This window comes from Peromyscus californicus, unplaced genomic scaffold, assembly GCF_007827085.1.
Source record: "Peromyscus californicus insignis strain IS unplaced genomic scaffold, ASM782708v3 Scaffold_12__1_contigs__length_115047231, whole genome shotgun sequence".
NCBI classification, from domain to species: Eukaryota; Metazoa; Chordata; class Mammalia; order Rodentia; family Cricetidae; genus Peromyscus; species Peromyscus californicus.
In genome coordinates this window covers 67,523,832-67,551,228 of record NW_026294413.1, presented here as the reverse complement: position 1 = coordinate 67,551,228, position 27,397 = coordinate 67,523,832, and the positions used below count along the sequence as shown (strand labels likewise).

Below are 27,397 nucleotides of genomic sequence, written 5' to 3'. Positions count from 1 at the left end.
CTTTATTGGTAAGAAAACTGCATTTTTAAAAGAAAGTGGGTGTGGATTTTCACAAAAGCTCCCCAGGGCGTGGGTGCGCCCCTGGACTTCCAGGAGCCCGGGATCAGACAGACAAGAGTTCGTGGTGCACACAGGGGCTGCACGCACCTGGCGCGTGCCACTGTTGTTGCGCCACTGGCTGAGAGCGGTCGCCAGACCCGCCCTAAGGGAGACCCCAGATCCCCCAGCCAGGTATAAAGAGGGGCCGCCACCTTAGAACCTCAGATCTCTGGCCACCAATCCCACCCCGCCCAGGCCTGCGCACCCTCGGGTTTCATACCCCAGGGGCGTCCCCGGTCGTGTGAGCTGAGTCGCCCCAGGTACGTGGGCGGAGCGCGCCGCATTTAAGGCGCACGCCACCTCCTCGGGACAGCGGCTGGCTTCGGCCGCGGAGGTGCATGCAGAGTCCGGGTCGGCGCCTGCCTCTGCAACGCCAACATCGCCGCGGTCACCTCTCAGGAACCAGGGTCTGCACACCGCCGCGGCCGCGGCCACCGCCACCACCAGATCGGGATTGTCTCTGCGCATCACACATCACAGCCTGGCTTGCCGCTAAGACAACGCGCATCTTAAACCCAGCCCGGCTCACCACAGCAGCAGCACACCCGCATCCCGTGCCCTCACATCCATCTGCCAGAGTGTTGAACTACCAGCCACAGAATGCGCCGGGTGCGTGCAGCCTCCACGTCTAGTGGGGACCTTAGGAGACCATCGGGAAGCGCTGGGAAAAGAAAAAGAAATGCTGGGTCTCGGGACAATAGGGGGTGGGCAATCTTAACACTAGACTCACTTCCAGTCGCCAAGAATATATACGGTAAATTGGGCTGGCAGTGTATAGACGTTAGTATAGATGTGTAGTTAGGGTCCCCAGGGTTGCCAAGCCAGCCACACAACACCTGCTCTGAAAGCTCCTGTTTGGAGATGTACGCTAGGCTTCTGTTGGATGCAAGGTAGTCTGAAAAGCCATGCTTACAGTGAGCCTGCTTGGAACTACACCCCTTCCTTAAGAAAAAAGATGACACATCTGGTGTGACCCATGGACCTAGGTGCTAGAGAAACTGGACCCCAGAGAAGGGGTCCTTGACAAGACGCTGCCAGGGCTATGCCAACCAAGCCTCCTGTCTCCACAGAGAGGATGGGAAATATTTTTGGAAGGGGAGGAAGGAGATGTCCCACAGTCTGTCCTCTACTTCCTCTCCAGGTGGGGAGGAGGGGGGCCGGCACTCTTCTGGGCATCTCCTCACTCTCTAGGAGCAACTTTGCAACTCCTCAAGAAAACCTCTCTGGGGGCTAATATTGCACCTCTGCTTCTCTTCCAGAAAACACCAAAAATTTATTCTGTGGAGCTCAATGGAACTAAAGATGTCAATCAGATCGACCAGAGAGAAGACACGAAGTTCAAGGGGGTGAAGGACAAGGACTCGGAACCCAATAAGAGTCATGAGAAAGAGGAGCTGAAGAAAGAACTTGATCTGGTCAGTCCCCTGAAGGTGGAAGGGTCTGGTGCCCCCTCCCCTGAGAGCCTGTCTCTGTAGCTTCCCTCCGGTAAGGAAGAATCGGCCTCGCTAGCTTGGAATACCCTGGAAGGATTCCAACCTCCTTGCTTGTTTGTTGTTGCTATGAGTGTGATAACATCTTTCCTGGTTCTGTCCTGTCCTCTTGTGTCCCTCTGTCACCACTCCTTGTCACTCCTTGTCACTCAGTCATCTCACCTTGTTGCCAGATTCCTGTGTTCTGGTTGGAGGCCATCCCAGACAGGACAGGGAGTTAAGGCATCCATTGTAAGCCCAAGAGGCAAAAGCCATCCCTCTCCTTTCCAGTGGCTTCGGTGAGATATAAATAACCATGTGTCAATCTTCTACCGGCAAGTCAAAGGATTCGAGCCACAACCTCCAAAGAGGGAAAACCGAAGCCATAGGCCTTGTGAAGTTTTATGGGTTCCTGGAAAAACAGCTCCAGGGGTAGAAAATCTGGGCCTGGCCAGGCTCAGTCTGAGACCTTCTCTAGGACAGAGCTGTAACTGGGAACAAACAAGCTAGCTCCATGGAAACTACCCCGCCCCCATATAAAATGGGAAATAGTTTGCAAGGTCTGAGAGGGGGAAATGAGCCACATTTTTAAAGTAAGTGTCTCTGAAGGAAGGACTTTGGGTTATTAAAACTGGCCTCTTTAATGAACAGCTGCCCTGGGTGTGAAATGTAAGATATCCTTTCAGGCAGGCTAAAGGGAGTTTGAGATTCTGCTGGATTATCCTTACAGTCCATGGGCAGACCTCAAAGCCTGGTGCTTGTTGGGCTATGGCTGGACTGATGCAACCAGCTCGTTCAGGCTAGGTTGCCAATTGTTCAGTACTCAGAAACTTGGCATGGTGAGGTCCTCATGAGGAGTCAACAAATACTACAAATCAGAGCTGTTTAACTTTCCTGGGGAGCTTGTTAAACATCTAACAGTGCACTGTTAGGCTGTTGTGTGACTGTATCCCGGTAGACAGCTCACAAGTTGGACTGACCTAAGTTTAAATCTCAATGTGACTGACACCTATTTTCACTCATCTTTAACACCAGCACTTAGAAGGCTAAGGTGAGGGGATTGTGAGGTCAAGGCCAGACAGGGCTACATTCTGAGACCTGATTAAAAGGGTTGGGGGGCGGTGAGTAATGCCTATCTGTTAGGGTTGTGGAGAGGATTAAGTGAGATAGGTCAGGTCAAAGAGCAGTACTAGATAATACACAAAAAGAATTATTATGTCCTGTGTGTCTCTAGCGTCTAAGACATACCTGTTTTCCCTTGAGATTGCTACTGGAATATACCTCTATTCTCTCATAAGCCTTCTCATTTTTTAGTTTTATCTATATCAACCTATCTACATTATCTTTGGAGACAGGATCCTGCTATGAAGTTCAGATTGGCCTGGTACTTGATATGTGGCCCAGCTGGCCTTGAACTTGCAATACTCTTGTGTGGGCCTCCCAAGTCCTGAGATCACAGGCATCAAACATCATGCTCAGCAATCCCTATAATTAGGATGGGAATTTTTTTCCTTGAGTAATTTGAATACTGTATAGAAAAATCACTCCTATGGTATTAGCCCATTTTCCTGCTTCGTTGGAAGTCCTCCTTCCACTTCTTCAAGCTTCTCACAACAGTCCTGTAGTTTGTGTCATGATGTGTGGATGCCTTTGAACCTTGATCTCTGTGGCAAGTGAGAGCCTTGGAACTAATCTTTATGAATGAAGAGCCCATGCTACTCTAATTCTTCTGAATGAAGAACCTGGGCTACTCTGATTCTTCTGAATGAAGAGCCTGGGCTACTCTAACTCTTCTGAATGAAGAGCCCATGCTCCTCTAATCCTTAGGAGCACAGCCTCACTCTTCCTCTCCCCCTGCCTTCCTGCTCTCATCCCATGTGTACTTTGGGTTTGCTTATCACCTTCAGCCGGTCTTAGCATCCAGGTCTAAGTGAAGTATCCAACTAGCTCAAAGCTACAAGATAAGGAAGGATGGCAGGGCTTGCATGTGCTGGAGGTCAGAGTGTGGTGAGTAGGCATTGTGTTGCTCATAAAAACCAAGGACAGTGCCTGAGTGTCAATGGCAAGTGCAGTATGTACTCACGGGGAGGGGGGACTCAAGACAAGGGTCTCCTGTACCAGCACCCCTCCTCACTGCACAGCCTCCTCTGCTTCCCACCAACCTTCCCGCCCCTTTCTCTTCTCAGTGCTACTGCCAGCTTTCAAAGTGGGTCAGATGTTGGGGTGGAGTCTTTTGGAATGATGCCATTCACTCCCTTTCCTTTTGTGAATTTCAGGATGACCACAGACTCAGTAATACAGAATTGGAACAGAAATATGGTACAAACATCATTTGGGTAAGTCATCAGGGGACTGAAGGTCTGGGGAAAACAAGCGTCTTGACTGTACAAAGAGGAATGCTGGTGTGCTCAGGCTGTGGGTGACCTGGGGCCACACCTGTGAAACTACCCATTTTCTGTACAACTGGATCCTGAGATGAGCCACGCAGCCTGCTGGAGCTGGCGTGTCTGACCTAAGGCTCCAGCCAGGCTTTTTCACTGAGCTGGATGCCCAGGCAAGACAGCTAGGGAACTATGATCCCCAGAATGATACAGACCTTCCTCAAGGTCATGGCCAGAAGTTGCTTTCTGAAGTAAAATGGTGCATGGGGCTCCTTTTATTGGAGGCCGGAGAGGCGAATGTTAGAATGTAGGGACCTAAATTCTCCATCTCAGAGCCCAAGGGACCAAAGCACGCCGGTATGCCCTCCGTACTTTACAAATTCCTCACTACACAGTATTGCTTCCTTCTATGGATTCAAATTCAAGTTCAATTTCAAAAGTTTAAGCCTCCTTTTTTAAAAGCTTTTTTTTTTATTTTATGTGTATAAGTGTTTTGGCTGCATGTGTATGTAAATCACCACATGCATGCAATACCTGCAGAGGCCAGAAGAGGACATTAGGTCCCAGGAACTGTTACAGATGTTTGTGCATCACCGTATGGGTGCTGAGAATCATCAAGCCCAGGCCCTCTGCAAGAGCAACAAGTGCTTTTAACTACTGAACTATCTCTCTAGCCCAAGTCTGAACCTCTTGACAGAAAAATGAATATTCATTTGTTCAAATGAAAAAAAGAGAAAAAAAATGTGGTTCACACTGGGCTGGCAGTGAGAATAGGTAGATAATCAATCCTATGGTTGACAGCGTCTGTGAGTGCCGAAGCCTGGCCACACTATTAGAAATATCTCTGGAACTACCTTGTAAGTTTTCAACAGTCACTGAGTTTCTGGAAAAGGAGAGGCAGGAGGAAGGGGTCTGATGAGTTAGTTGCTCAGAACCCAGTTAGGCAACAAACATTTGAGTCACTACCGAGCAAAAGCATGAGACCCCAGAGCAGACTTAAAAACAAACAAAATAGAGATACTGCCTTTAGCTTACACACAACTAGGAAGAAAAGATATGCACAAGGTATTGTCTATGATAGAGAGTTTGTGCGGGGTGTGGTGACACATTTGTATATTAAAGCACTCAGGCTGAGGCAGAAGGATTGCCGGTTCAAGGCCAGTATGGGCTATATTATGAGCATCACGAAATAAAAAGTAAGAAGAGGGTTGGCTATATAGCTAAGACGTAGAAGACTTTCCTAGCTCTGGGTGCAAACCCCAGCACACCATCCAAAATAAGAAAGGTTTATTGGAGACAGATGTTTAACCTGATTTAAACATTTTGTGATGTATACATATTGACTATCACATGGTACCCCAGTAATAAAAACAAAAGTAATCTTTGTTTTTTTTTTTTTTTTTTTTTAAAAAAAAAGGTGGGAATTGGGAGAACAAGGCCCTGGGCAATGTTGGGCACAACCTGCAGAAACATGAGAAACATGAAGACTAACTGTTCCTATGTGTGTTTTGCTTGGCTTTTTCAGGGTCTCTCCAGTATCAAAGCTGCAGAGCTCCTGGCTCGGGACGGGCCCAATGCCCTCACCCCTCCCAAGCAGACTCCAGAGATCATCAAGTTCCTCAAGCAGATGGTGGGGGGCTTCTCCATCCTTTTGTGGATAGGTGCCATCTTGTGCTGGATTGCATATGTGATCCAGTATGTCAACAATTCTGCATCCCTCGACAGCGTAAGCAACCATCCCAGTCTCACTTGGTCACAAGGGAGAGCAGTTAGTAAGTGAGGTTATCGGTGGGCACAGTGCTAGGCTAATGCTAGGGTTCCACCACCCACCAGGCAGTGATGAATGTGGGGGAAATCAGGAATTCCCCCAGCTGTGATATTTCATTCTCTGACGATATAAGCATGAATTTTAGAATACAGACAAAACATCTAGTCTGTAATGGGGGGGGGGGGGGAATCACCATGAAGTATTTTTGGAACTCTCTTTCCTCAAAGCTAATCTCTCTCCTTTTCCCATGGAGGGCAGCTATACCTGCTCACACCACAGAATTAAACTGGCTGATTCCAGTTTTCTAAGAGAAAGAAGCCAGCTGCCAAAAACTAGGTGCTGTATGAGGTCATTGATGTTAAATACCATATCTGGCATGGATGTCAAATACCTGTCTGGCACATCTTTGGAGGGCACATCCATGGTCCTCAGGCTGGGCACAGAAGCAAAAAGTGACTGGTTGCCAAGGAACATGAGTGACAAGAAATGTTCTAGATTTCAGATTGGGGTGGGGTTTGAAAGTGTGTCTATATGAAACAAGATATCTTAATGTTAGCACAAAATTTGTTTCCTTCATATATACCTCATCTTCTTTACCTGAAGGTAATTCTTGGCAATCCTCTTAGCATCTCTGTATCTGTGACAAGTCACATGAGATCAGGCAGAAATTTTCCATTTTGGTATCACATTGGTAGTCAGACTAGACTTTCAGATTAGGGGTTGTTGGGTTAGAGGTCACTACCCCCTATCTGTTTCTCTGACTGCTGCTTCTCCTTCCCACCCAGGTCTACTTGGGTGCCATACTTATCCTGGTCGTTATTTTAACGGGGATTTTTGCTTATTACCAAGAAGCCAAAAGCACCAACATCATGGCCAGCTTTAGTAAGATGATCCCCCAGGTGAGTAGGAGCCACCTAGCTCTGGTCTCTTCTTGAGTTCAGAGTAATGAGGCAACCCTGGCCCCATTCCATGCTGTCTGGCATATCTTGGGCAAATTACCTCGTGTCTCTGAATCCTAGTTCATCACAGGGTTGAGGTGGTCAGGAGGGCTAACGTGAGATCAGAGAAAATGCTGGGTCTAGGGAAAAAGCAGGACAGAACGTTAGTCATTGCACAACGTGTTCTGAACCATTTTGGACAGCTACTCAAATGGTTCTAGAATATTCCTTACTGACAGTCAATGAGATCCATCCAGTCCACTCTATTTGTGACTATTTTTTGCTTTCTGAGCTTGTTGCCCTAATGCTCCTGTGGGGACCAAGTGCCCCTTTCTCCTCCTAGGAATCCTTGTGTGTGTCTATAGCTAGGAAACCTCCTTGGCCCCAAATGAAAGAACAGCTAGAAGGGAAGATTCTGGGTACAAGAGATGCCTCTTGCAGCACCCGAAAGAAGCAGGGCACTCCCTCATTAAAGTCCCCCCCATCTCAGGGGCTGGAGAGATGGATCAGTGGTTAAGAGCACTGACTGCTCTTCAGAGGACCCAGGTTCAATCCTCAGCACCCACATGGCAGCTCACAACTGTAACTTCAGTTCCAGGGGACCCAACACCCATGGCTAAACACCAATAAACATAAAATAAAAATAAGTTCTTCATCTCAGCAGGAGTCCAGCTCTTTGGCTGGATGTCACCTGTCCGGCCATCCGGGTAGGGAGCCCCACCACCATCGTCTCCCTTGGTCATATCTGCCAGGCGATGGCAGACTTCTGTTCCAAGTACAGACCTCGAGAAAAAAGTAGTTCTCAGGATCTTGACACCCCATGGGAAGCAGTCTTCAATTTTAAGCTCACCACCAGCTAGGGGTCCCGAGGCCCCCCACTCTGGAGTTTCGTAGGTACAGACAGTGGCAAGGCCAGTGTGCTCCCCAGAGGCTTAGGTGTCTGCCACGGCTTTCTTCCACAGCAAGCTCTTGTCATCCGAGATTCAGAAAAGAAGATCATTCCCGCGGAGCAGCTGGTGGTGGGCGACGTTGTGGAGATTAAAGGAGGGGACCAGATCCCCGCAGACATCAGACTGGTGTCTTCCCAAGGGTGCAAAGTGAGTATCCAGGAGCACCTTCCTGGAGGAGCCTCCTGAGAGATAGCGGGCAGGGTGAAAGTGGCTAATTCATTCTGGATTACTTTTGAACTTTCTTTCAGGTAGATAATTCCTCTCTCACTGGGGAATCTGAGCCCCAGGCTCGTTCAACTGAGTTTACCCACGAAAACCCCTTGGAAACAAAGAACATAGGCTTCTATTCCACAACGTGCCTGGAAGGTAAGGCCAGCTGGCTCTCAAGGGTGCGTGCCTCCACTATGTGTCAGCTCTCCCTCCTGGGCCCCGGGGTTTGTGTCTCTCCAGCCCCTTGCGGTAAAGCTCTCCCAGAAGAAATTCTGAATGGAGGGGACCAGAGAACCAACGTTAGCCTTTGAGGTGTCGTGCGCTGGCCACCAGAGACGGCCGTGAGCAGGAAGCCTGGAGTCGAATCTCTTCTTTCCTCGTAGGCACGGCGACTGGCATCGTCATCAACACGGGCGACCGCACCATCATTGGTCGTATAGCCTCCTTGGCCTCAGGTGTTGGAAGTGAGAAAACACCCATCGCCATTGAGATCGAGCACTTTGTCCATATTGTGGCAGGGGTGGCGGTCTCCATCGGCATCATTTTCTTCATCATCGCGGTGTGCATGAAGTACTACGTCCTCGACGCCATCATCTTCCTCATAAGCATCATTGTGGCCAATGTACCCGAGGGCCTCCTGGCCACTGTCACTGTGAGTTTGTGCGACTGTTAGGTAGCCTGCACACACACACACACACACACACCCACCCACTCTCGGCACCAACCACTGTGGCTGCAGAGCCACACCTCCGCCCACCCCACCCGAGACTAACCAACCACTGTGGCTGCAGAGCCACACCTCCGCCCACCCCACCCGAGACTACCACGGAAAGTTCTGAGTAGACTGTTTCATTGACAAAAAAGAATTGTAATGTTCCTATCATCTGGACGCATTGTCCTTTAAGTTTTTCAGGAGGTCTAGCTTAATTCACATAGGTTGGTTGTTTCACCCCCTTAATATCTAGAGAAGACAAACTTTTAAACCCCATTTATAGAATTTCTGGAAGCAATGCATTCCTCTGATATTTTCTAAAGTTCCCTTTCTCCACCCCTTCTTATTATGAAGGAGTTAACCCTTCCTCACCTTACCTTGAACTTAGCCATGGTTCTTCTCTTTTTACCCGGGTCCATCTAATTCAGTCCTCAGACAAAAGCTCCCTCCTCCCCAGCCTGCTGTGGAGGCCTATGGAGTAGGGAAGAGGGTTCATAGGCTAGTTATTTACTACATGAGCCGTGGCCGAGTGCTATCCAGGCCAAAGACAGGAGAAGAATGGTTTTGAGTTCCAGGTCTCACTCCCTGGTTTTTTGTTCTGTTCTGTGGTTCTGAAGATTGAACCAGCAACTCATGAATGCTAGGCAAGTAATTTACCACATCCCAGCGGTTTAGAGCACTCTTTTGAGTTGCATGGGTTTCAGTAATTTACCACATCCCAGCGGTTTAGGGCACTCTTTTGAGTTGCGTGGGTTTCAGTAATTTACCACATCCCAGCGGTTTAGGGCACTCTTTTGAGTTGCGTGAGTTTCAGTCATAGCTACTCAGCCTGTCTTTGCTGCCTGAGGACTTCCTGAGCATTTTCTTCAAAAAAAAATAGAGACAAAGAAAGTGTCCTGTAATTAATCTTTTTTTAAGATTATGGTTAATAGGACTTCAGGTGGCTTTCAACTCACCAATCCAGACTTCTTATAAGCTGTAATACCACCTCTGGCCTAACCGTATCCTAGCTCTCTCCTAAAAGTCAGTCCCAGATAACCTGAGTTCAAAATGATTGTCCCCAAAGTATCTTTCCCCCCCTCTTGCCAGGTCACCCTGTCCCTGACAGCAAAACGGATGGCTAAGAAGAACTGTCTGGTGAAGAACCTGGAGGCGGTGGAGACCCTGGGCTCCACCTCCATCATCTGTTCAGACAAGACCGGAACCCTGACCCAGAACAGGATGACTGTGGCTCATCTGTGGTTTGACAATCAGATCTTTGTGGCTGATACAAGCGAAAACCAGACAAGTGAGTTTCATGGAGCATTCTAGCCCAAGGACAAGGACCAAGCAAAAGGGCTGACTGAGTCTCTGGTCTTAAGTGAAGACTGTGTGACTCGGGCATGGCAGGCCCAGCACCCACACTAACCACTGTTTTTTCTGTGTTCTAGAACAAGCCTTTGACCAAAGCTCTGGAACCTGGGCTTCTTTGTCCAAGATAATCACACTGTGTAACCGAGCAGAGTTCAGGCCGGGTCAGGAGAGCGTCCCCATCATGAAGGTAAGCTGCTGCCATTCTTGGTCTTATGTCATGGGCAGCATGAGGTCACTCTGTGTGTTCTACCTGGCTGCTTGATTTAGTCTCTCCAACTGTGTAGAGTTTGCTCTGGGAAGAGCAAATCTGACTCCTGAGATGAGCAGAAGGTCTTCTCCACTCCATCAATCACTGAGAAATGACAAGAATGCTTTGCAGAAATCCAAATTCCATCTCATTCCTAGAAGACAGAGGTGGCCATAATCCAAGTTCCTCCATACATAAATGCTATTTGCTGAAGCATAAAATTCAATTGGATGGAAATAAAGGGTCTGATCTTACATAGCACATTCTCCTCTTGACTAGAATATGAAATGTTAAGTAATTCTGGAACACTGAATGAAAAAGACACTCCTTGATTCCTCCCCTCCCTCCCTCCCTCCTTCCCTCCCTCCCTCCCTCCCTCTGCCCCTCCCCTTCCCTCCTCTCTTCCTCCCTCCCTCCCCTTCCTCTCTTCCTCTTCTCCCCTGAAGCTGACTGTGTCCCCCTGGGAATTTCTGCCCCGGTGGCCTCTCAGCAGCCTGCCCTTGTCCCTGTCCACCTGTGCCCAGCCTGACTCCAGTCAACAGGCTGTCAAAACGTTTCTGTTGACAGGGTCACTCTACTTGTCTTTGGGCCAAAGGTTTGGGAAATTATCTTCATTTTCTTCTGTTCTCCCATTCTTGGTTTGACACACACACACCTTCACGACTCTGTCGTCACCAGTTCCTAGCATCTAAATTGCTGAGCCGCCCCTCACTGGCCTCCCTGCTTTTATCCTTCCCCTCCATCTTTTTCATTTGCCCTCCATTTTCCTTAAACACTGACTGATTTTACCTTCGCCAAGCTTTGCTCAATTTGTGTGTGTGTGTGTGTGTGTGTGTGTGTGTGTGTGTGTGTGTGTGAATCCCTGTGTTCTGCTGCTTGAATCTTGACCACAGACTGCTTTTCAGGAACCTCCATATCTCACCATAACACCTGTACTTCTGCTCCCGGCAATCTGCTTTCTAGAAGGCTTTTTTTTTTTTTTCCTATTCACCTAGGCCACAGCTCAGGAAGCCCCCATTTCCCCCAACAGAGCTCCCCCAGCTCAGACTTCCCTAGCGCCTGTAGGTGGCACCATTGGTCTGTGCTCTTACCATGGTCCTGGCTCAGTCACTGAGAGTCTCTTCAACTGGTGATAAGCTTAGTCAACCCGTGTTGGTTGGTGTGCCAAAGGCAGGTTGGTTCATCAGAAACAGTCTCAAAAGAACTAGGGGATGTGCTGTGAACATTTATCTCTTTTGATTCCCAGAGAATTGTGGTCGGAGATGCCTCAGAAACTGCTCTTCTAAAATTCTCAGAGGTTGTTTTGGGCGATGTGATGGAAATTAGAAAACGAAACCACAAAGTAGCCGAAATTCCTTTTAATTCTACCAACAAATTTCAGGTGAGTTTTCCCTCACAACTGGCAATATTTGTCACTAGACCAAACCCATAGTATACTCATCCGTTTGTTAATCTGTATGCCAGGCCATACCTGGGTTCAAAAGACCTTGGAGGGGTGGGAGGTATGGGCATGAGCATCTGGGCAGCTCAGGGCAGGTTTGCCAGTGCTGCCATTGTGGTCGTCCTCGTCCTTGTCCTTGTCATCGTCATTGTCGTCGCCATCGTCCTCCTCTTCCTCCTTCCTCCTCCTCCTCTTCTTCTTTTAATGGCCAAGAAAAGACATAAAGCCAACCTTGCCAATCCTGAAGTAGGGGAGAAAAAAGACAAAGAGCTTCTTAGGATCTGCCATTCCTAAGAACAGTCCATGTGTCCTACATGCATGTTCAGAGAGAGAGAGAGAGAGAGAGAGAGAGAGAGAGAGAGAGAGAGAGAGAGAGAACTCGGTGTATATAGCACTGATATATTAGGAGTGTAAGGCATCTAGAGGTTCTTTAAGGGTTATGAAAAAATGTGCCTAGGTCTTGCGTAAACACTACATCCTGTAATATAATGTGTATGAGCAACATCTTAGTTTTCAATATTCTTGGGCCCTGGAGCCAATCTCCTAAGGACATGAGAACCAAATATATAAATCAGACACATTATTTACTTTATCTGATTTATTCCTTATAACTGACCTATGGGGTAGGACCAGAGAATCCAAATTTATAGGGTAGGACTAGAACCCTTAGAATGGGTTGAGATCACAGTCTCACAGTGTCTAAGTGAACCTACCAGTTTTGACAGTTGCGAGAATCTACATAGAGTCTACTGCACAGATGCAGAAATGTCAAGCATGCCACGTGAAGACAGCTTGCCTGAGACTGCCCTTGCAGAAGACAAGTCCTTCTGAGGACCAGCCAAATGTTTTTTTTTTTTTTTATTTAGTGTTTTATTCTCACTCCATATGCCATTTCTAGGGACCTCCTTTCTACCCACTGCTCAGGAAGAACATGGCCATCATTGCTTAGTTGCCTTGAATCACTACATCAGTGACTAGTAATTAATCATATCTATCCTCTTGAATTCAGCCCAACAAGTTGTCTGCGCAGTGTCCTGCTGCAGGTGGGATTTTCTACGGAATCCCATGCTGCGAGTGAGGGGTGTAGCTTTGGCTTTGAATAATAATAAAGTGTGGTCATGCTAGGTGATGTCATCATTGTGTGAGCGTGACAAGTGCCACCACACCCGACTCTAGAGCTTCTCTTTGTGGTGCTGGGGATTGAACCATGGTGGGGGTCTCACATGTGTTAGACAAGCCCTGCCCTTCTGTTCCGAAAAGGAAGGTGATGACGGCAATCAACAGGAAGCTTTTGGGTTTGAGTTAGTTAGGTTGGGTTCGGTTGAGTTTGGGTTGGTTAATTGGTTGACTTTATGTCTTTTCTTGGTCACTAAAAAAAAGGAAACTGGCAAACCTATTTTCTATCTTTTTAATCATATTCATTTCTGATAACTCAGAATCTATCAACTACTGATTTCAAATCAACAGTTAATCCCAGAGTGATGGAAATTTTCTTTATATCTTATTTTCTCCAAAAATATTTCAAAGGTTTACTGTCCTTGAGCATCTGATTCAATGGTAGAGCACTTGCCTTGCATTTACAAAGTCCTGAGTTTAATTTCCAACACTATACACACACACACACACACACACACACACACACACACACACACACACGTCTCTCTGAAACTATTTTGTGTGCTGAGGTAGGTGTGTGTGTGTGTGAGTGTGTGTGTATGCACGTATTTGTGTGTATGTGTGTCTGTCTGTCTCTGGGTGGTGCCTGTATAATGTGCAGATTTAGCCATTTGATCATTATATGCGATGATCTATATATATTTTATTGGGATGATTATCTTAACAAGATGATTCTAGAAGCAGAGTTGCTGGATCAAGAATATTTGTGTTAAAATTGTGAACTCTGCTGCATTGCTGGCTCCTAAAGACTGCTTGTAATGCCTTCTTCTTGAAATTTCCACCGTTTTCTCTTATGTCCAGATAGTAACACTAGATCCATCCTGAGACAGAGAGGCACAGGAATTCCTACCGGCCTTGGCAGCTCAGCATCTGCAAGTGACTGCTTATGGCCAGGGAGATGTCCCAGTCAGCAAAGCGCTTGCCTGGCAAACATAAGGACCTGAGTTTGATCTATAGAACTCACGTGCAAAAGCTGGGTCAGGGAGGCAGGGACAGACAAATCTCTGGAATTTACTGGCTAACCAGCCTGGCCAATGGGTGAACTCCAAGCCAACAGAGAACCTTGAAAAACAAGGTGGATGGCACCTGGGAATAACACCCAAGTTGTCCTCTAACTTCTACATATCTTCCCCCAACACAAACATGCATTTGCATATGAATATCATACACATAGATATGTAGACCTGAACACACATGTGCACCCAGACATATACATACATGTGCACATAGAAAAGATGGCTGCTCACCATTGGAAAGGAGAGGCAAGACAAAGACTCTCACAATACCTCTGTCCAGAGGTTGTTCAACCTGAGGGGTGCATCTGGCCTCCTCAAAGCGCCTTAAAGGGCCAGTGTCTGTTTGAAATACAAGCTGCAATTAGTGTGGGTTCCAGCCCAGCATGCCCCTCCGGTCACCCAAATCTAGATGCTATCTTTTTAATTAGTTACAAATGCCAAAGGATAGGCCATGCTTGGGGGTGCCATGGTTCTTCCTCTTCTTTTACTCTCTGAGGACAAATTAATGTTTCCCCCACCTGCCCTGTTGCTAATTACCCATGGTAAAGATGCCATATCTAACCTGCCCAATCCATGCCCTCCCAGCTCTCCATACATGAGACAGAGGATCCTAATGACAAACGCTTCCTCCTGGTGATGAAGGGGGCTCCCGAGAGAATCTTAGAGAAGTGCAGCACCATCATGATCAACGGCCAGGAGCAGCCACTGGATAAGAGCTCTGCCAACGCCTTCCACACAGCCTACATGGAACTGGGAGGCCTGGGCGAGCGTGTGTTGGGTGAGTGTAGTAGAACAGCTGTGTTCATCTCCTGAGAGTCATGAAGAAGTCCCATTAGCCAGCAGAGTAGCCACGGCATCATATGGATCATATAAAGAAGAATATGAGGGGCTGGAGTGTGCCTAACATGTGTGAGGTCCTGGGTTCGATCCCCAGCACTGAAAAAAAAAGAAAAATACAGAAACAAGAGAGAAACCTGTACGGGACTGCGGTGTGATTACACTGGGGAGGACGGGCTTCATTCCAGCCACAGTCGGGGACTTTAGAGAAGAAGTCACATTTTAAATTGGGCCTTGAGTTGCAGTATTCGAATGGAAGGAGGAAAGTGTCCACGTGAGAGAACTGCAAAGGCTAAGAGGAAGAAGAGAGGGATGAGAGCTCTGCATACAGTGGAGCCAGTGGTCCATGCAGTGTTGCAGGATGGAGGAGACGGAGCAGGTGCAGGAAGCAGGATTAGGGAGATAAATTGAGGCCACGATGTAGAGTCCTTAAATCTGTGCCGAAGAGCTGGGGTTTTGTCTCACAGTTAGGGGAAGTACTGAAAGCTTGGCCACAGGGGTGAGCTGGTCACAGTTACAGCCAGGGTTGGTTAAGGATTGTCCTTGCTGGAGGCAGTGAGAGGAGAGACCCTGCGCTCATTAAGAGGTGACAGCTTTTGTTTCACAAAACAGGAGAGGGGTAGGTATTTGATATAAGCAAGGTGGTGGGAGTATGAAGGTCACGTGATGGGACTTTGTGAGGCAGTAGGTTAGACTCAGCAACTCCCTAGAAGGAAATGGTGACTTTAAAATGATTACTTACCTCATTTTACGAATAGGGAAAAGGTGATTAAGGAACTGAGACAGGGAATATTAGAGGTGGAAGGAACTTTAGAAATTCCACCACTGAAGTGGTGTGATGAGGCAGTGTGTTCCACTGGCAGAATCATGGGTTGACTGAATGGCACCTATTCGGAACTACAGAACCGTGAATTCACAGCCACTGTTGATGATAAGATTCGTTAAATGCCATGAGAGTGCTTGCCACTTGACTGGGAATCTGTGGAATGTGTGTTTCTACAGGATATTTGAGTTTGTACAGCAGATAAAATGCATAGATGAGATGTTAATGATTTAAACATACCCTGCATAACCCACAGCACCAAGCAATCTTTTCAGCAAAAGATTGGCCTCCATCTGACTAAGTCACTCTAGGAACCTCCTGTTTGCCTCTTGGCCTGCTTATTGAAATGTGAGAAGCAGTGAGCCATGGTGATGATGATTTGATGTAAAAACTGATGGAAGTCACATGATCTGGGAGTTCTATCAGACACAGGAATGCCTTTGACCTCAGCCCCAGAGATTGATAGCTCAGAGAAAAGGATGGTTCTACCCGGTTAGTCTTGGACTAATCTTAGTTAGGACTGAATTTTATACCACTCCCCAGAGACCCAGAGTTAATCTTTTCCATGTGCTTGCTTATTCTCCTGAAATGGTTTCCTTGCTCCGGCCTTCTTTCCCTGGAAAGCACCCATGCTCTGTTCTGCCTCTCTCGGTGGCTGAAGTGCAGCTCTATGTTATGGTCCATGCTGTGTTTTATGTCTTCAGCTGTTAGTTCCCACCACTAAACAGAGACATCTTCAGAAGTAAGGCATGTCCCGCTGTACTTATCTTGGTTGTTAATCTCTAGACCGTAGCCTGGAACACCTGACAAACACACAAGACAAAACTTTTGAGTGGAATTGGATGAAGCATGTCTTTATTTAAAAATATGCATTATGGCCAGGTGGTGGTGGCACATGCCTTTAATCTCAGCACTTGGGAGGCAGAGGCAGGTGGATCTCTGTGAGTTTGAGGCCAGCCTGGTCTACAGAGCAAAATCCAGGACAGGCACCAAAACTACACAGAGAGACCCTGTCTCAAAAAACAAAAACAAACGAAAAAACATACATTATGAAATTGAAGGGATTAAACAATTGTTGGTACATGCTAGATATTGGTAAAATAGTAAAGGGCTGAGCATGTATCATCATGTCATCTTCTTCCTGCTTTGGGATCAGACCTAGTTCCTCACACATGCTAAGCATGTCCTCCACCACCAAGCCACACAACAACCCCTCAACTCTTCATCCTCTGTCATACTTTATCCTGGTTTTACTAACTCCAAAGTGCTTGCCACTTTCAGGTTTCTGTCACCTCTACCTGCCAGCAGATGAATTTCCCCAAACCTACACATTTGATGTAGACAACATAAACTTTCCCACTTCCAACCTCTGCTTTGTGGGGCTTCTGTCCATGATCGATCCCCCTCGGTCCACTGTCCCGGATGCAGTTACCAAATGTCGGAGTGCAGGGATCAAGGTGAGTGTTATTTTCCTCTCTATATGTTATATCCCTTGCTAAGAAAAATTGTCATAGAATATCGGCAGTCTTTAGTTCTCTTCAAGTGAACATTGTAATTCCCGATTTGGACCTCTTCCTTCACTCTGCTAAGATTTTGGTAACTGTCCTCTAAAAGCAAGACAATGTCTGTGTGGGATGAACCAATGCAGTACCTACAGTAAGAAGAACTTGCTGGTGCCATGAATTACACGTTATATTGTCCTAGACTATGATAGATAATAAAGGGTTTTAGTACTTTATTTTCCATAATCCATTTGTCTTCATGATATGGAAGTTAAATGTGAATTATATTACTGTGTTAGCAGCACAAGACTGTCTCTAGGAGACACCTATAGGCCCTTTTATGAAGGAAATTATAATAAAGGGGAAGGCTCCCTCTAGCATTGGGGGGTATATGGAAGAAATCTGGGCAAAGGCGGGGTGGTCCACACAGGACCACCGCATCCTTCAGAAACAGTGCTGTCTGAGATGCAGAATTGCCCACGAACAAAACCACAGCACTCTCTAGGTCCTTTGAGAGCAGGCAGTATCTTAGTAAATATTGACCCACAATTCCAATTTAGCCAGCAAAGCCATTACTCACGAGTTTCTGCGGTCTGTGTCCTAGGTTATTATGGTTACAGGCGATCATCCTATCACGGCCAAAGCCATTGCCAAAAGCGTAGGGATCATATCCGCCAACAATGAGACCGTGGAAGACATTGCAAAACGCCGAGGTATTGCTGTGGAGCAAGTCAACAAAAGGTAACCAAGAACCAATGGAGCAGAAGGTCAAGTTCTTACCTATGAGGGCCTGTTGACGTTAAAGAGTTTTGCTAGTGGGAACAAATTACCCTTTGGACTAACACTCTCTCAGGGTAGAGCCGTGTTGGCTTGATTTATAGTTTACATTCATTTGTTCACTGGAAATTTTATTGAGTGACCGGTTCCTGCCAAGCACTGCATTGATACCCTTGTCTGGTATTTCAAAATTCAATGAAGTAGAGTTGGGTGTAGCTTAACAATAGGCTGTGCCTTATATAAAAGGTAATTTTATTGTTGGTGAATATCCAAGAGTGTGTCTAGAGGAAGCAAGATAGCGAGGACTGGAGAGATGGCTCAGCGGTTAATAGCACTGGCTGTTCTTCCAGAGGACCTGGGTTCAATTCCCAGCACCTACATGGCAGCTTACAACTGTCTGTAACTCCAGTTCCAGGGGAGCTGATACCTTCACACACCAATGCACATAAAATAAAGTTAAATAAATTAAAAAAATATTTAAGCGGTGGTGGCACATGCCTTTAATCCCAGCACTTGGGAGGCAGAGCCAGGTGGATCTCTGTGAGTTCAAGGCCAGCCTGGTCTACAGAGTGAGATCCAGGACCAAAAAAAAAAAACCACCTACAAATTTTAAAGAGGCTGGAGAGATGGCTCAGGGGTTAAAGAGCACTGCCTGCTTTTCCAGAGGTCCTGAGTTCAATTCCCAGGAACCACATGGTGGCTCACAGCCATCTATAATGAGATCTGGTGCCCTCTCCTGGCCTGCAGGCATACATGCAGGCAGAACACTGTATACATAATAAATAAATGAATCTTAAAAAAAAAAAAAAAGAAATTAAGATAGCATCACTAGGCAAGATGATCTTATGGGTCCTGTATCATTGATTGAAAACATTGTACAGCACAGGACAGCAGATCTGGAAACTTCATGCCCAATTTAGAAGAGAAAAACAAAGAGCAGATGAAATTACTTGCTATTGACCCAGTTGTAGAATTAAGGATGTTGAGAATCCTGGTTTCATGCATACCACCCCTGGACAGTGAGCATCTTTGGCATTTATTTGCATATTCAATTGACTTCATAATGTGTAGTTCTACTTATCAAGTAGAATGGAAGCTTTATTCTCCCAATCATGTCTGTCTTCCATCCTTCCATTCACTTACTCACTTATCTATTAATTCTTTCAGTAGTTAGTTGTTGCTTTCAAGCTACATATCAGGCTTTCTGCCAGACACTGGAACAGACACTATCCCTACCAGTGGGAAACTTTCCATCTAGCCAAGGAGATGGGGGTGGGGTGGGGGCGTGGAGAATGGTTTAATGAAGAGACACACAGGGAAGGAGCTGCCTAGGCTTTGAATGACATAATAAATCAAAGACTTCAGAATGTGGGTTAAATAGAATGTCACCCATTGGATCTTCTTTCGTGCATCCAGGGAGAAAGGAAAGAACAATGACCTGTATTACCATAATATTATTATTACCTAATAATATTCTTACCTAATATTATTTATTTATTTATTTATTTATTTATTTATTTATTTATTTATTATTAGGTAATAAATTATTACCAGGTAGGGTATAACAGTGACAGCCTCTGGGCACAGCAACAATTGCCTGAAACCCGAGACTTGCCATTACTCTTTTGTATAAATCAACAGCCCTCTGCAAAAACAGGATAGGGCTAGTTTATTTGTTTAGAATGGTCAGTAATAGGATGGCATTTTCATGCCAGTCACCACACCAATCAGGAGTGAAATGGATTATTTATTTATTTAGTTTGTTTGTTTACTTTGTCAAACCTAGACTAGTGCTCTATCACAAGGCCACACCACATCCCCAGCACAAGTACACACTTTTAGTCAATATTTTTTATTTATCTGCTTCATCAGCTCTGGCTCCATAGTCACCTACATAATCACACACTGAGGCAGCTATAAGAAGGAAGGAAATCTGTTTCCTTCTTAGCTTGCCTTGATATACTTTTTAAAGATACATTTTTATTAATTCTTTGAGAATTTTATACATGCATACAATGTATTTTGAACATATTTGCTCCCCCTCCTCCCCAAACTCCTCCCAGATCCACCCTACATCCTCTTTCATCTTCTTTTCCTTTAATGTTGAGTCCAATTTGTGCTGCCCATATACTCATGATAGTTTAGCAATTAGAAAGACCTTGAACCAAGAGCTAGAATTCCAGCAGTTGGTATCAACAGGAAGAACAAATGTGAAAGACTGAAAACTTACAAGACATAAAGAATAAGGCATGCAATATTTTGTGCCTATGGTATTTAAGCTGAGATTTGAAGGCTGAAATGTGAAGTGTTGGTCAAGGGAAGTTCAAGTGAGAAATGCCCATTCCTGGGAAAGGAGACATGCATAGACCTAAGGCAATGGAAGTATTAGTATCTCAGAAGCCAAGGACTCCAGTGGGGGGGGGGGGGAGAACCCAAGAAGATTCCAAGTTCAACAGCTCAAGCTGTACTTGACCTTGCTAGCCACATTTGACCTTGAAGGCTGCACTTGGCCTTATTGGCAAACCAAGTAAGTGATCCTAGGGTCTGCTCAGGGAATAGCAGAAAGTACCTGAAGAGCTCATCAGAGGAGTAGTAGCCCATTCATAACTGCATAATCAAGAGTTCCCAGAGCAACAGTCCTCAACCTGGGGCTTGACCGACCCTTTCACGAAGGTCAACTAAGACCACAGGAAAACACAGATATTTACACTATGATTCATAACAGTAGCAAAATTACAGTTATGAAGTAGCAACAAAATAATTTTATGGTTGGGGGGGGTCACCACAACATGAAGAACTGTATTGAAGGGCTGCAGCGTTAGGAAGGTTGAGAACCACTGCCCAAGAGCCTTATTTCTATAGTCAGTTGGTAACGGTTATGCTCAAAGACTTCAGTCAACTCTTCTCCCAACATAGCACACTGCACACAGTGGGCTTCTGTAAACCCAAAGCAACAAAGAGGTGTCTTACGTATGTGTATCAGCATATGGGAGTCTAGGGACCAGAACATAAGAACAGGGTTTATGTGTTTGTTTTGTGGTGCTGGTGATCAGACTCAGGGTTTAGTGACTATTTCAGCAAGCTTTTTAATCTCTGAGCTCTGCACTCATCCCAAACAGCCCATTTGTACTCTTCCTATGTAGCAAAGCATTGCCCCAGGAAGCACTATTTCTCACCCATTTCTAGAAGGAAAGGGCTAGTTGACATTTTATTTCCATTGTCATAGGAGAACAGGAAATGGTCTCCTGTTTTAGCCTCACCTAATACCTTGAAAGAGAAACCATGTACAGAACTGGTTTTCAATACAAAAGCTGACCTTTGGCTTCACCCGGTTTCTTCTCGCCTTTCTAGAGAAGCTAAGGCCGCTGTGGTGACCGGCATGGAACTGAAGGACATGACCCCAGAACAACTGGATGAGCTTTTAATCAACTACCAAGAAATCGTATTTGCTCGGACATCGCCCCAGCAGAAGCTGATCATCGTGGAGGGCTGTCAGAGGCAGGTGGGTCAACAGCAGCTCCCAGGTGTCTGTGAAGACCTGGCTATCCACTGGGAAACGTGGAGCAGATATGAAGAGGACTGATGTTCTATTAACTCTTGAGACCATCCCACAGCCATACAGTCTCTGACTTTCTTTATCCCAAGAACACAGGCTCTGGCTCAAGCACTTGCCACTGTGGTAGGGTGTAGATAGAGATTTTCTAAGTGGAAATATATATATAACAAAGGAAATGAGACATAAGAAACGGTCATTCCTTGGTAGCTATGAGGAAGTAGTTCCTGGAACTCCTACAAGTACAAAACACACCATTGCTCAAGTTGCATTTATAAAATTAATTCATATTTGTACAGAAAGTACTCACATCCCACGCATTTTAAATCATCTCCAGATGATTCATAATACCTAATATAATGTCAATGTTGCATAAACACCTGATAGTCCATATTGTTTGGGGGAAATGTCAAGAAAGTCTGTGCATGTTCACTATAGAGGCAATTTTCTTTTTTCAATATTCTCTCTCTCTCTCTCTCTCTCTCTCTCTCTCTCTCTCTCTCTCTGCTTTTGTTTATTGAGTTAAGGTTTCCCTGCGTATCCCAGGCTGGCTTCAAACTCACAACTTTCCATGTACTGCAAGTATAAGCATATGCTACCATAGTCAGTTTTGTTTTGTTTTCCAAACTTTTCCAAATTTGGGTGGTTGAAGTCTGTATGTTCAGAACCCATCAGTATGTAAGCCTGACTCTACAAAACACCTCTTTTGGTTAGGGAATATGCACTGGAGTTTTGTTTTAATTTCTTCATTTGCATATGTCTGTGTCAGAGCTTCTTATCCTGGCTTCCAAGATTGGCCATCTTTATCTCTCCTTCCCATTTTGGCTTCTCCATTTTGGCTCTGGTAGTTCTCCAGCCTCAAGACAAGAGGGGTAGGGGAGTGCTTCCTGGTGGACCCATGGTCCCTTCCCCTGCCTCACTCCTGTTTCCTCACCGGGTCCCCACAGGATGCAGTTGTGGCTGTGACGGGAGATGGAGTGAATGACTCTCCAGCCCTCAAGAAGGCAGACATCGGGATTGCTATGGGGATAGCAGGTTCTGACGCTGCTAAAAATGCAGCGGACATGGTCTTGCTGGATGACAACTTTGCATCTATAGTCACAGGGGTGGAGGAAGGTGAGTGGGGTTTCAGGGTGTCTTCTTGCTAGCCAGGTTTCCCGGGGGACTAGAAGCAAGTCCTATAAAGAGACACATCTTCCCTAGGTCGCCTGATCTTTGACAACCTGAAGAAGACCATTGCCTACACCCTGACCAAGAACATTGCTGAGCTCTGTCCCTTTTTGATCTACATCGTTGCTGGGCTCCCCCTGCCTATTGGCACCATTACTATCCTATTCATCGACTTGGGCACAGACATTGTAAGTGGTACTAAAAGATCTGATAATAACTCCAGGGATAGAAAGGTCATACCTGTTGCTTCCAAGAGTCACATGATGGACAAAGTCAATGCTTCTCATGTCTGTACCATGGGGCCATTTCTCCATCTTTAATGATCTCCCAGGTGACATTTATTCTGCTGGTCCACAGACCATGCTTCCCAGCAATGGACTAGAGATATCTGTCAAGTGTTTGGAAATGAAAATCTTTTCATTCCAGAATAAGAGTTTTAAGATAAGAATCAGTACTGGGAGAATAGCTGGGTGGGCTTGATCTCCAGTACTGATTTTTTTTCTTTCCTTTAAAAGACATGGTTTTGGCTCTCTCCAAAAATATGCCATCATCAGTTTCAACTATGGTTTGGAGAAGCAATCACACATTAATGCTCTGGGGAAGAGGTAGGACCTTAAGGTGATAGTCCACAGTCACCCCATAATAAGTTAGAGAACTGTAAACCGGAAGTGCCTCACTAAACACACAATGAAATGATGGGCTTGGCTTTTGCTGTTGTTTGGTTGGGGGCTCTTGCAGGGATCTTTTGTGTGTGTTTGTCTGGCATTTTCAGGGTTTTGTTGTTATTTCCAACCATCACTCATTTAAGATTCCCTCTTTTCCAGCCTGTATCCATTTAAACAAAGGTCCATGAAAACCCTCATATGAAAGCCTGGCTTACCCAGGCTAAGGAGGGGGAAAAAAAGCAACAGAGAGCAAGCCGAAGTCACAGTACAAAAGTGGCCTTGACCGTGGCCTCGTTCCCCACTTTTGTACAGCACCTAGGTCTGATCCCTGCTTTATGAGGAAAACAAAATATTTTTTGTCTTTGAGGCGGGAACTGAGATAGCCTTCCTAAACAGAATGCATTCATATTCCAATATTTCAATCCCTTCTACATTTGCTCATTTTCTTATCCGGCAGTGATTCTCCAAGTGTGGGCCAGTTTTGAAATACAAATTCTCTAGCCTTGCCCATACCTCCCAAATTGGGAAGTCTGGATGTGGGTATAGGGGTCTGTCTTTGAAGGGATTTCTTAGTGATAGGACCTATGAGAGCAGCACTGTTCTATCACATTGTTTTGTGATCTAGATGCATGCAAAGGGGAAGGATGATGTTTTATCTTATAATGAGCTCTATTTAGAATTGCCAGGACCATAGGGATTTTAAAAAGCAGACTGACTTTTTTCTTTTCTTTGTTTTTCTTTGTTTTTCTTTTTTTAAACCCAGGGCCTCACTTGTACTTCTAGTAAGCACCATGGTGCCACTGACCACACCCTCAGCCCAAAAAACAGCCTGATTTTTAAAGCTGGGGGCTTGTAGATCCCATATAGACAATGCACCTTTGTGATCTGCACCCTGGATGCACCCCCACCCCCTATCTCCACCACCCGTTTACCCCCACCTCTGGCCTACCCTTGCTTACTATCACTCTCCTTCCAGGGTTTGATTTCATGGGGTCTTTCCTTCTCTAGATTCCCTCCATTGCCTTGGCCTATGAGAAAGCTGAAAGTGACATTATGAATAGGAAGCCTCGCCACAAGAAGAAGGACAGACTGGTGAATAGGCAGCTTGCTATCTACTCTTACCTGCACATTGGTATGAGGAGGGAGTGTCATTGCTGGTCATCCCCCTGCCCATGCCTCATTATCCAAGAGCCCTCCCAAATAACACATCCCAGTCCTAGACAGGGGTGCAGTCGGCTCTCTGGGCCCCGTCCAGCACTCACATCTGAATCTCTGGCTCTCTCAGGTCTCATGCAAGCCCTGGGAGCTTTCCTCGTGTATTTTACTGTCTACGCACAGCAGGGCTTCTGGCCCACCTCTCTCATCAACCTGAGGGTAGCATGGGAAACAGATGATATAAATGACTTGGAAGACAGCTACGGGCAGGAATGGGTGAGTCGAGAGTTCTTCAACTGGTCCTTCTCCCTTCTCACTGCCCACCCATCCTGTCGTAGAACCTCCACTTTCCTGAACAGTCTTGATGAGACAGACTTGGACGCTACTCGGTTAACATCTGCAAGGCCCCCCAGTGACCGTGATTTGGCTTTGGGGAAGCCTCATCTCTCAAACTCGCTTTTTGCATTAGTTCAGCAGTTGGTGCGGAAGTGTAACAAATCCAACCCCCACAATGGGATGATATAAGTTAGTGTCTTCCCCTTGCCATCTGTTCAAAGAGAATTTCTTTCTGAACACAAGGAGACAGTCTACACTTAATCTGGGTGAATTGGAGAAAGAGGGTCAGATTTCAGTTTTCCTCCATGGGGTCTCATGGTCTCATCCGTCTCTACCTCTTGGCAGACAAGGTATCAGAGAAAATACCTAGAATATACAGGCTATACAGCTTTCTTCGTGGCCATCATGGTCCAACAAATTGCAGATCTAATCATCAGGAAAACCCGGAGGAATTCCATCTTCCAGCAAGGACTCTTCAGGTACCTCCATGCCTGACCTCGGGGTAATGAGCCTGTCATGTGGGGATAACAAGGGTCTACAGAGTCTCAGGACCCTCTAACAGCCCACATCTGTGATACATGAGGTGTTGACTTGGCCTGTAGCATGGTCTGCTGGGTGCATGGCCACAGACACGTGGAAATTCCTCATCTGTTTGCTTCTATGTGTTTTCCAGAAATAAAGTCATCTGGGTGGGGATCGCCTCACAGATCATTGTGGCACTGATCCTCTCCTACGGTCTCGGGAGTGTAACAGCCCTGAGTTTTACCATGCTCAGGTGAGTTGACCTGCAGTGTGCTACACAGAAAGCCAGCTTCTATTCTGAGTTCTCACAACCTGAATAAACACAAGGGTTCCCACCAATCTTCCTCCAATCTTGGCTCTTCCTCCAATCTTCTCAAAGAGATTAAATGGACCCCAAGCTATGGACACCCATCCATTGACCATCCTGTTTCCCAAAGGCATTTTCTAGGCCTAACTGGAACATCACCAATTTCATCTAACAGGTTTTCTTAAAGGCCAGTGATGATTTTAGCAGTCCCATCTCGGGTTAAGTAGGGAGCTTGGCAGGCCTGTGTTGTGTGATGTAGTATATTTGCTATTTCTAGTGAGGCAGGGAAATTTAAGAGAAAGTCCTTGCCCCTGCCTCCACTATTGACCAGGGTCTGGGCTATCTCTTTGGACAAGCCAGGACTCATGTTCCTCCTTTTGTTTCCAGGGCTCAGTACTGGTTTGTGGCTGTACCACATGCCATTTTGATTTGGGTGTACGATGAGATGCGAAAACTCTTCATCAGGCTCTACCCTGGAAGTGAGTAATGAGATAAATGAATTTAGTTTTTGTTTTGCTGAGCTGGGAACCAGACCAGCTGTGCAAGGCCAGGACCTGGCCGATGAAGTACACCCCAAGCCCAGAAATAGGATTGCTGATGCTTGTGTGCCACCTCCCACAGGCAGGCGATCTCTGACTTACCCTTCTCTACTTCCACAGGCTGGTGGGATAAGAACATGTATTATTGAGGCCATGTCACTCACAGGTCTCCAAGCGGTATATCAGAGATGTTCTTCTTCATGTCTGGCTACTCCTAGGAGATCGCTGCACAATGTGAACACTATCAAACCCCATACAAGAGGGACTTTCCTAGAGAAAACTGTATGAAGTATACTTATGTTTCGTATTTAAAGCTGAGATTTAACTGTTTATATAGAATTTTCATTGCTATGTGTGCCTTCTTATTTTAAGTTATGTGAAATTCAGATAGCAGCACAGAGAAGAATATATGTATATAAAACTCACTGTGTTAAATAACTTGATATGTTCAAGCTGTGTGCTGGGTCTGCCTTAAGCTAGGATATGATTCCTCAGGTTTCTCTTTTTGTTTTTGTTTTGCTGTTTTGAGACAGGGTTTCTCCGTGTAGCCCTGGCTGTCCTGTAACTCACTATGCAGATCAGGCTGGTCTTGAACTCAGAGATCTAGCTGCTTCTGCCTCCTGAGTGCTGAGATTAAAGGCATGTGCCACAACTGCCCTGCTTAGGCCTTGCTTTCTTACCCTCATAGAGGCCTAACAAACCCCCTTAAATCTACCCAACAAACTTTTTTGTTTGATGGAATTTAATATCAGCAGAGAGTACCTGTGACTTAAATATTTATTTCTAGTAAAACATTGCCAAGCACTCGCCAGTAATCATTTTATGTCAGTCATGTTTTGTGTTGTAACTGTTAGGTGTATTTATGTGTGACATGTATAACGATGTTGACAGACCCAATGAGACCTTGTTTTTAAGTAAAGATGTTTTATAAAGCCAAGTGTCATTGTGGTATTATAATTTGAGGGTGTTTCCAGAATGCAGCACACAGGACACAAGAAGATGAAATGTGATTTCCATTTTGATTTTGGATTTGTTGTTATTCTTTGCATTTGGTGAGTTGGGTGGGTGGTGTTAATCACACCAATCAAGAATAAGATCACTACCACAGTTTAAAGCCAAATTTGAAGCAAGTTTTAATTAAATACTGGCCAGGTAGATGGGCTCTGGCCAAGTCCATCTCTGCTTTCCCAGAAAAAAAAAAAATAGCCCTGAATCAAGTTTTGCAGTGGCTTAAGTATTTCCCATCAGGTCCAATCAGGGGCAAGCACACATCCTGATGTAGTCCCTGCCTATGAGCCTCCCGCCCACATGTGATCAAACACATCCAGTGCAGATGGGTCAAATGAACTTTTTTAGGGGAATGAAAACATGTGGCTTGCTATCTCCCTTAAACAATAGCCTCCAGCATTTCAAGAACTATCTATCCTTGGGCAAGGGGCTTGCAGATCAGA

At 45.8% G+C, this 27,397-nt stretch overlaps 1 protein-coding gene across 1 annotated transcript; it reads left to right on the top strand.

Annotated features, from left to right (window-relative positions):
* Positions 1-125: 125 nt before the first annotated feature.
* On the top strand, positions 126-26,905 carry Atp12a (ATPase H+/K+ transporting non-gastric alpha2 subunit). The gene is made up of 23 exons (XM_052734267.1): positions 126-708; positions 1,359-1,514; positions 3,845-3,904; positions 5,475-5,675; positions 6,503-6,616; positions 7,618-7,752; positions 7,854-7,971; positions 8,199-8,467; positions 9,617-9,815; positions 9,958-10,067; positions 11,374-11,508; positions 14,346-14,538; positions 16,702-16,877; positions 17,527-17,663; positions 21,051-21,201; positions 22,200-22,368; positions 22,456-22,610; positions 24,096-24,219; positions 24,373-24,518; positions 24,924-25,057; positions 25,252-25,353; positions 25,795-25,886; positions 26,067-26,905. The coding sequence occupies exons 1-23, from the start codon at positions 700-702 to the stop codon at positions 26,093-26,095; spliced, it is 3,114 nt and encodes a 1,037-aa protein (XP_052590227.1). The 5' UTR covers positions 126-699; the 3' UTR covers positions 26,096-26,905.
* Positions 26,906-27,397: the final 492 nt, after the last annotated feature.

Coding starts and splice junctions, on each gene's coding strand:
- Atp12a (XM_052734267.1), top strand. Junction 22,369..22,455: donor AGTCACAGGGGTGGAGGAAG/GTGAGTGGGGTT, acceptor CATCTTCCCTAG/GTCGCCTGATCTTTGACAAC. Junction 25,354..25,794: donor CTGAGTTTTACCATGCTCAG/GTGAGTTGACCT, acceptor TTTTGTTTCCAG/GGCTCAGTACTGGTTTGTGG.